Source organism: Cupressus sempervirens, chromosome 10 (assembly GCF_028749045.1).
Source record: "Cupressus sempervirens isolate cs-2001-9-10 chromosome 10, ASM2874904v1, whole genome shotgun sequence".
NCBI lineage: Eukaryota > Viridiplantae > Streptophyta > Pinopsida > Cupressales > Cupressaceae > Cupressus > Cupressus sempervirens.
The window spans coordinates 579,661,145-579,671,449 of NC_143127.1; the positions used below are offsets into that span (position 1 = coordinate 579,661,145).

General features: G+C 35.1%; 1 protein-coding gene across 1 annotated transcript; it reads left to right on the forward strand.

Moving 5' to 3' along the window:
• The first annotated feature begins 442 nt into the window (after positions 1–442).
• On the forward strand, positions 443–2,434 carry LOC149535199 (non-functional NADPH-dependent codeinone reductase 2-like). Its single transcript, XM_089805336.1, has 5 exons — positions 443–669; positions 897–1,072; positions 1,175–1,415; positions 1,587–1,766; positions 2,022–2,434. The coding sequence occupies exons 1-5, from the start codon at positions 541–543 to the stop codon at positions 2,247–2,249; spliced, it is 954 nt and encodes a 317-aa protein (XP_089661462.1). The 5' UTR covers positions 443–540; the 3' UTR covers positions 2,250–2,434.
• Positions 2,435–10,305: the final 7,871 nt, after the last annotated feature.

Consider the following 10,305-nt stretch of genomic DNA (forward strand, 5'->3'; position numbering starts at 1 on the left):
TTTATTGTTTAATAACTAATTAGTACTTTGTTGTTTTTCACTCAAATTATGGAGACCATGAAAATCAAACACTGAAATTTTCAAAAAAAATTCATGATATTTTTGATTTTTTGAAAATTAAGAATCGAAAATAAGTTAACTCTACAGTTTTTATGGGAAGATAGTCGCGTTCCAGTTTGAATTCAGACACTTAATTACGCCATTCATTACGTCCCATGCCCAGAGAAACGTAAAAGTCGATGCAGACAGTTTCTAATATTCGAGAACGTTATAACGATATTGTTTCGACATTGGTCAATGCATTGATTAATGTATCTGCATTAGATTCAACCCGCTAGAGCGAATATACTTTCTTGATGGTGTTGAATTCAATACAACGCCACTGTTTTCAACTCACAGCCGGCATATTTGAATAATGTCCTTTGCAGACCTTTGAGCCCTAATTGATTCATGGTGATGTTAAATAGCTATTGAAAACCTCAATACACAAACAAGAAAGTTTGATATTACTTTTCATTCTTGTGTGTGTAGAATTGATTAATGGCAGCAAAGATGGGATCAGTTGTAGAATTGAACAATGGGAGCAAAATGCCTGTGATTGGGCTTGGAACTGGCGATCTCACTCTCCACTATGAGAAGGTCAAGGCAGCTGTTGCCGTGGCTCTTCAGGTACAAATATCTTACTTTGTATTAATTAGAAGAACCCAATAGAGACATTTGAATCATAAGTTATAATTCTTCTCCTATTTTGTAATGAACATTTCTCTGTTCTCGTCTATGAGGGATTAGGAAGTTTTCATGGTGTAAAACCAGAGAAATGGGTAAAAGTTGTCTGTGCTTAAATTGATTTCATTATTTTTTCAGATATTTAGTGACATATAATAGTTTGAATACAGGTTGGATACAGACATTTTGACTCAGCCACCATTTATGGTGCAGAAGGTGCCTTGGGAGCAGCTCTCAAAGAAGCCTTCCAAAGCGGTGTTGTCAAAAGGGAGGAAGTGTTTGTCACCACTAAATTGTGGGATGATGATCATGACGATCCCCTCGCTGCTGTCACCAAAAGTCTCGAGTATTTCAATCTACACAAACATCTTAATAGTCTCTGGTTTATCTTAGAATCAATTTTTTTGTTTCCATGTAGATATGTAAGGATTGTATTTCTTGTTTGCAGCAATTTGCAGCTGGAATATGTAGACTTGTATCTGGTACACTGGCCTGTAAGGCTAAGGAAAGGGCATAGCCTTCCACCAAGGGAGGAAGACTTTTTGCCTCTGGATATCAAATCTACATGGCAAGGCATGGAAAAATGTTTTGAATTGGGTCTCACCAAAGCCATTGGTTTGAGCAATTTTTCTTGTAAGAAGATTGAAGATTTGTTGAAATATGCCAAAATTCCTCCTGCTGTGAATCAAGTAATGTTGCACTGTTTAGGTTTTTCCTACTAAAGTTTTTCTCCAAGTTTGATTACCTATATTTTCTCTAAAATCAATGGAGTAAAAATGTTATTTTCTCTACGTTTAATTATCTACATTTTTGTCTAAAATGTTTAAGTTATTGATGAAAAGAAGTGGAATATATGGCAGGTAGAGATGCACCCAATGTGGCAACAGAAAAAGTTAAGAAAGTATTGCAGTGAGATGAAAATTCATGTAACAGCATTTTCTCCCATTGGAGCTCCAAACACTGTATGGGGAACCAATGCGATGATGGACAACCCTCTAGTTCAGGAAATTGCTCAAAAGCATGGAAAGTCTATAGCACAGGTATTGTATTAGGTTCTTATGTCCTTTTTAGGACATTCTATCTATAAAGTCTTTTTCATTTGATCTCAACCTTATTCTTTATGATGTTTGAGTCTTATACTTACAAAACTTGAGAGTAGATTCTAAGTTAGAAACATTTAACTTCACAAACAAACCAAAGATCCACTAACAAAAAACTTTCAATTTTTTTGAATGTCAGTCTATATATCGTCTACGTGCACATTCTTATTATAATAACTTTTGTGTTCTTTGTAGGTTGTGTTGAGGTGGGGAATAGAGCAGGGAGTAAGTGTGATCCCCAAGAGCTTTAATAAAGAGAGAATAACTGAAAATTTTCAGATTTTTGACTGGTGTTTAACTACTGAAGACCATGAGAAATTGGGTAAGCTTGAGCAGAGGAAGAATTTGAAGGGAGAAGAACTTGTCAACGCAACAACTAGCCCTTACAAAACTATTGAAGAACTATGGGATGGAGAGATTTAATGCAAGATAATAGGTTTTTTGAAACACTATATATTAGGTCCATTGTGAGACTCCCTCCTTTAATTTCATGCTAGTTACGAGATTTAGTCATTATGGACCATTAGTGTTATATGTTTTGGTCTGGGCCACTTGATTTCAGTTATGTTTTTAAAAATAAATATAGGTGCCATTTTTGGTATTTCATAGTTTGAGTTATATCTTGACACTAGATAGGGGACAACCCTATGATATGGATTTTCCTTTATATGTGTAATTTTTTTTTGATTTGTGCTCTACTTAAATATGTTTTGATAAACCTTATGATTAATATTTATGATTTTGTTAGAATAGATAATGTTATGTTTTATTAAGAAGCTTCAATTATATTTAACTAATATGGCACGCACTAACACCATCCTTTGGGTGCATAGGATATGGTAATGGGCATTGATAGGGAATGCATTGTACAACTATTGTGCTATCTTGGTTAAATGTCGGTGTTAACCCACATGTAGGGGTTAGCATCTTATGTTTATATATCATGTGCATATTGTCTATGCACTTATAGTAATGTGGTGTGTACCTAATATTTTTTGTTTTTTAAATATTTTTAAGTCCATTTGAGTGTGTTTTGAGTAGTGTATTAACCCTTTGTAATGAGGAAATATAAGATCGGTCCGTTCTCTTTCATTTTCTCCTTATATGTTTGGATGTTTAGGTGTGTTATGGATTACTTGTGGTGATTAGTTTAAAGACTACTCTATAAGGCATTTGATGATTAATGTGTGATGGACACTTTGATGCTATAAGATCATGTTGCTTGGGTAAGTGCACCAAGTTGTGGTGTCAAAAGGGGGGTATAAGTGGCCTTTTTTTTTCCTTTTTGAAATCAACAAGTTTTGAATTTCAACAAGAATTTGAAGATAGTTACGCTCAAAATTTTAAAATATGACAAAAACAAAAGTAGTAGTCCTTTGAATCTGGTTTTTAAACTACTAATTTTTTTCAAAATGGTTTAGTTTTAGGTTCTCAAAAAAGGGGCCACAAAAAGTGGTACTATTTTTTTAGAAAACATGTTGCAAAGTGTGGCACTCCTAAAATTTTAACTTTTTTTTGTAAAAATTCTTTATTCGCTTTGGCCAAAAGTTACCTAACATTGTATAGTTTATCCCAAAATTTTTGGGTAATTTTATAATGTGTATTTTTAATATGAATTTTGTAATGGACACATCTCAAAAATGTGAAATATCTATGTGCTTCCCCTACAAATGATTGAAAACTAATCTAAAATCAAAACTTCTTTTTTTCAAAGTGTGTCGAATGGAGTCTAGTTTTTAAAAAATTAAGTTGTTGCGAAATTTGATGAACAAGCTAAAATCTACACACCAATTAATACATGTTGGTTTTTGACAGAAAATGGACATACATTCAAAAGAAATTATAGTTGAAAGGCTTCAAATAGTTCAAATTCAAAATAAATTATATGGTTATATAGCTAATACAAAGATCTACAATGTCATCTAACTTGATTTTATTGATGCTCAACCATGAGGAAACTTGAAGGAGAGCACACAAGAAAAAGCAATCATTTTTTGTATGCTTGCTGTAAAACACGTCTCAGACTAGTTTAGAGACTCCAAATCTTTGGGTTGGATCCCCAAGGATAATCCAAGCCTTAGGCTTGGTAGAATCCAAAGCTTTAAATAGCGCGTGTATGCCATAGCGCGTGTGCTATAGTGTGCACACACTATTTAAAACATTTTTAAATTTAGGCTTATATAGCGCATACGTGCTATAGTGTGCACACACTTTGTAAGCTTGAACTTCAATAGAGAGGGAAGGAGAGAGGGTAGAGAGCGAGAGAGCGTAGAGGATGGGGAGAGAGTAGGAGATAGGAGAGGGTGGGAGAAATGGAGAGAGAGTAGGGGATGGGAGAAGGTGGGAGGGAGAGGGAGAGAGGGAGAGGGAGAGAGAGAGAGAGAGAGAGAGATGTATGTGAGAAATATATACTAAAAGAGAGGAGTGGGAGAGAGATTTAGCAAGAGAAATATGGAGATGAAGATCAAGATAGATATATAAATATATATATATATATATCTATATATATATATATATATATATATATATATATATATATATATATATATATAGAGAGAGAGAGAGAGAGAGAGAGAGAGAGAGAGAGAGAGAGAGAGATGGGAGAGGGTGAGATAGAGAGACAAAGGGAGAAATGGAGGAGGGAGAGAGAGAGAGAGAGAGAGAGAGAGGGGGGATGGGAGAGGGTGAGATAGAGAGACAAAGGGAGAAATGGAGGAGGGAGAGAGAGAGAGAGAGAGAGAGAAGGGGATGGGAGAGGGTGGGATGGGGGAGGGAGAGAGCAGGGGGGGAGAGAGAGAGGGGGGGGGGGGGGGAAGAGAGGGAGAGGGAGAGAGAGAGTAGGGGATGGGAGAGGGTGGGATAGGGGAGAGAGAGAGATGGAGTGAGAGAGAGAGCAGGGGATGGGCGAGGGTGGGATAGGGGGAGAGAGATTTTTCACATAGTGTGTACGCTTTATATGAAAACACCAAAAGATGGTTAAACTAAAGTTTGGGTCTGTACTAAGCCATATTCTCTTTTTTGTCTGTAGTCTATACTGCTGTTCTGATAGAAAACATGGGTTTCATGCTGTTCGAAGATAGCAAACATCAAATTCAATCATTGGATACACTATTTGAAAGATTTTTGAACATTCTTTCATGCTATTGGAAGCTAGCAAACACCAAATTCAATCATTAGATACACTATTTGAAGCCTTTTTGAGCATTCTTTCTATAGAAAAGGTTAGTGTAGTCCTTTTTAAATATTCTTTGTTACTATAGAGATAAATTTCATTATAATTTGACAAGTTGTTTAATATATAGTGAATTCATTGAAAGTTGTATGTTTGAATGAATTGTTATTTGGAAATGGTTAGAAATTTGACAAGTTGTTTAATATATATTTTGTATTCATTGAAATAATTGTAATTTGTATATGTATTTGAATGATTGGTTATTTATAAATTGTAAGTAATTTAGATGTTTGAATAATTTGACATATAAAAATCATCATCATGCTAAGCAAGAAACCAAAAAATTAAACAACTGAAGAGAGGGAGGGAGATTTGGCAATTAAAAGAGATAAAATGAAACTACTACGTGAACAAAGAAAATTGCAATACAATAATGAAGAATTATCTTTCGAAGAGGAACATGAACCACCAATACAAAGAAACAAAGAGGAAGAATTGGAAAGACAAAGAGAACAAATGAGACTCTTACGCTCAAGAAGACAATTGAATTGTGAAGCTATACCATCTTCCAATGTTGGAGTCATATCATCATCTCATGTTGAAGTGACACTAATTTTTACATCCAACAATGTACACACTCCATCATGTCATGTTGAAGGCACAACAACATATCAAGTAGGTGATACTCTATCTTTTGCATCTTATTGCCAATGCACATCATCTTCGGTTCAAGGTACACAAAACACTCAACCTTATGTTGATGTTCAAAATGCTGAGGGAATGGAAGAGATTATAACACCCTCTAGAATTTATTTTAGAAGACCAAAATATTTGATTGATATTGATACTAACATTTTGAAATCAATGTGTGACAAGATTAGCAAGCGTACTTGTCAAAGAAAAGTTAATTGTATGTGGAGATTATTCTTTGAAGAATTAAAGATTTCAGTTTAATGCTAATTATTTTTTGAAATTGTGAGAAATTTTAAATTTAGGCCCATCATGAACATTCTTGGGCTAAGAACGATAGATGATTCAAATGGAAAAAGTATTGTAAAGAATCTAGTGAGTGCATATATGTGTGTTTTTGCATTCTAAGTTTGTTTTGCAGGATTATGACATGAATGAGCCACCTAGGTATTCAAGGGAATTCATATCCAACATTTTATGTGAAATTGTGGTTATTTGCATTTTTTGTCAGCTTGTGAACATATGGATAGTGTAGAAGTTGATGAAAGCCAACTTCACAGCTTGCCAAGATCACCTACATACAAATAACCTGTCGAAGTGAAACCAAAGAAGGAAGAGGTGGAGCTTGGAAAAACTAAACGGACTGAGAGAGGAGATATTGCAAAAAATAAATAAATGTATTGCTATACAATATGCCTTGAAAATGAGTTGAAAATACAATAGGAGAGCCTGAATATAAAGGCCTCAAGGAAGCTTGTAGAACAAGCTAGAAAGCTCTAGGAGATAAGGTTGACAACTAAGCATATGCCCACAAAAGGTGGAATGTCCTCAATCAAGGTGAGAGGATAAATATGACTTAGATAGGAACAAACTCCTATGTTATCAACAACTAGACTACAACTATTAAATAAATGCATTAACCTAAGTAAACTTAAGTAAAAGTGTAAATAATAATTATTTACTCTAACAGATAGTGCACATGCAATTGGAAATGAAATAGTAGATTATGAAAAATATAAGACAATGACATATGTTCTGAAAGATGGAAAACAAGGTAAAAGATGTGATTTAGTCATTGAAAAGATTCCAGTATATTAGTTCATGAATTTTTTTTGTGAAAAGATTATTTGCGAGTGTGAAAAGATTGATGGATGGATTTGTAATTCAAATTGTGGAAGGATACATTTCCACCGGATACCATTGTTTCAATTGTAGACTTCGTAGAGAACTACACATTACAACCACAAAATGAGGTGCAAGAAAAGTATTATACTTCTCGAAAGGTTTCCATATTTGTTCACATAACATTCATGCATTCATCTACGAGTATAGAGGATGACAAGAAGATATTGAGGGAGTACCATTTTTATATCAGTGATGACCAGTCACATTCTATGGAGTTTGTAGATGGTTGTTTTCAACTATTTTATAGAGATTTGGCTAACAAGAGCATACCATATTGCCATCACATTATTTGGTTAGACAATTGCATATCTCAATTCAAGAATGCATAGATGTTATATTGGTTGAGCAAGATGCACAGGTTGTCTAGAATTTAATATATGTGGAATTTCACAGAGGCTAGTCATGGAAAGGGAGAGCACGATGGTGTAGGCACATGCATCAAAAGGGCCCTTTTTCATGAATAATTAAAGTACAAAGATGGAACAACACTTATAGATGCAAAATCCATCATCAAGTGGTGTAACACTATAATGGGTCCAGGTACGGAAGGTGAGTCTATGGTTTGTAAATTTTTTTGGTTGATAGATAATACTGCCATTGCACCATATGAAGATTGTTGCACACTGACAGGATCAAGTGAGTTGCACTCTTTTAGAAGCTCTAATGTGGATTCATGGAGTATCCACACACAAAAAATGGAATGCTTTTATTCATCATGTGCAGAGTAAAATTGGGATGAGTGTGAGTCGATTGAATGGGTGGACAAATGGGATATATGGATTTTGGACCCAATTGGCACCTATCATCCCCCACAAGCATTGGAAATGGTAGAGATGGATTTATCCATTGACTTTGATCGCTTGTCTGATCTAGTACAACCTGGTAATATATATATCTCTATAAATTCAATATGTAACTTTATAAATTTTACCTAAGTATTTGTTGAATTAATGACCTCATTTTGTACATTTATCACTACAGACCACATTTTTTTGTTATTGCACCTAAAGACAATGAAGAAGGGACAAATTATTATTTGTGTAATTGTGTCCAGGCCAATTTTTTTTGGATCACTCAGTTATAGATGGTGAAGGTTTAGAGTACCATATAGGTGTGATGGTTGTAAGTGACACATGGCTTAGATGATATTCTATGAAGAACCCTAACTTGTGGTTATTCAAGGATTGGCAAACAGAAAGATTCTTCAGAATTCTAACCTTTTTTTCACGTCAAATATTCACTTGATAAAAATATGGTGGAAAACCACATAATAAGACTCTTTGGAAGGTTTGTGAGTCAGACCATGAGGCAATACTTGAGACATTAAAATGCAGAGCAAATCTAGTTGGTTCATTAGATTGAATATAATTACAACAACATGGACCTCTCTCACTTTTTGTGATGCAGAGTGCATAACTACGTAGCTTCAAATGAACTTTCCCACTCTTTGGTGTAGGGCACCTCCCTTCTTTTTGGTTTTTGAAGTTTGTTAAGGGTTAGTTAAGAGGTTGTGTGTGTCTAATAAGTTCCAAGAGTCCTTTGAATGCAACTAGTCCCAATGTGTTTGTAAAAGAGCCAAAATTGCTCATTAGGTCCTAAGTTGGTCGAAAGTTTCTCAATGAGTCAAAAGTTTCTCAATAGGTAAAATTTGGTTAGGTTTGGGCAACTAATGTATTTGGTTACCTAATAGGTCCTAGGAATCCTAACTAGTGTCCTAGAATGGTCTCTTACAAACCCTCAAACCTAGGGATTTCTCAATGTACGACTTCCCAAGACAACTTCAAGCAACTATAGGTTGATTAACCAGCTCCAAGGCATATGTAGACATAATCTACCATAAAATGCCCCTCTTCAATGGATAAATCTACTCCTACTGCTCCTTAGGCATGCATTTCATGCACCTATAGCCACCTAAACTCCATTAGAGGCCTCCAACCATGCAAAATCATGTCCAAAAATTGTTAGAAGGATTATTTACATAGTAATATAGGTTGTGTGTGTCTAATAATAAACTAGTCCCAAGGTGTTTGTAAAAGAGCCAAAATTGCTCATTAGGTTCTAAGTTGGTCAAAAGTTACTCAATAGGTCAAACATTGTTAGAAGTGGAAAACTAATGTATTTGGTTACCTAATAGTTCCTAGGACTCTTAATTAAGGTCCTAGAATATTCCTAAATGGACCTATTTGACCAAAAGATGTCAAGAGCAAAAATTGCTCAAAAGTTGCAAAGTTGCTCAAAAAGTTGCTTGAGCAACTTTTGCAATTTTTGTAAAAAGTTGCAAATGGAGGTTTGGGAAGTTGTAACTACCCATGCTTGGGTATATGAGCATGGAAAACATATTTTGCAAGGTTAGAAGGTTTTCATTTAGATTTCAAACTCCTTTCAAACCAAGTTGCATTTTTGAGCAATTTTTAAAACTTTTGCAATTTTGTACAAAAAGTGCAACTTTTGCAAAGTTCACTAGAATTCACTTCTAGGACTTGGAAAAGGTTCCAAATTATTTATAAAAAAAAACTAAAAACATCTAATCCTAGGCTATCTTGACCAAAAACTCAAAAAGACCCAATTTTGCCTAATTAGCAATGTTTTCTCATATCTTGCACAAAGTGGCCTAGACATACATGTCTTGCTCATATCTCTCTCACTGTTCATTGTGGGATTAAACTATCTACTTTGTTAGCTTTGAGTGGTTGGGTAAACCCTAGTCCCAAGCTCGTCCCATCCTATTGATTGCTCAAATATTCTCGAGCACATAGAATGGAATTGACCCTAAGAGTCACAAAATGCCATAGGGAAATGATCTTTGATGGGGCATATCTCAGAGCTCATGTGACGTATGGATGCAATTTTGGGTGCTATATAATCATGTTTCTAAAACCTACAATAACCTCTCTCTCTTTTTGAAGATTGGATTTTGTTTTGATTTTGTAGCCCCATCTCCGATGATGCTGAAACTTGTAGTGTTGGCTACTACAAAGTCGCCAACTAGTGAATCTCTCTAATCATTAATCGTGGGATCAAACTATCTATTCTGTTAGCTTTGGGTGATTGGGTAAATCCTATTCTCAAGCTCATCCCATCCTATTGACCACTCGAATGTTCTTGGGCACGCCAAATAGAATTGACCATAAGAGTCACTAAATGTCATAGGGTAGCGATCTTTGATAAGACATATCTTGGAGCTTGTGCGAGGTATGGATGCAATTCCAAGTGCTACAAGATCATGTTTCCAACATCTACATTAATTTCTCTCTCTCTCTCTCTCTCTCTCTTGAGAGATTGAATTTTTTGAATTTTGCGGCCCCATCTTGGGCGATGCTAAAACTTGTATTGTTGGTCGGTACAAAGTCATCAACTCGTTAATCTCTCTAACCGTTCATTGTGAGATTGAATTGTCTATTCTATTAGCTCCATGTGGCTAGGTAAACCCTA

Bases quoted from the DNA above. Each gene is read 5' to 3' on its own strand.
- LOC149535199 (XM_089805336.1), top strand. From the start codon at position 541: ATGGCAGCAAAGATGGGATCAGTTGTAGAATTGAACAATGGGAGCAAA. The intron at 670-896 runs GTACAAATATCT...GTTTGAATACAG, and splicing joins CTGTTGCCGTGGCTCTTCAG to GTTGGATACAGACATTTTGA. The intron at 1,416-1,586 runs GTAATGTTGCAC...AATATATGGCAG, and splicing joins TTCCTCCTGCTGTGAATCAA to GTAGAGATGCACCCAATGTG.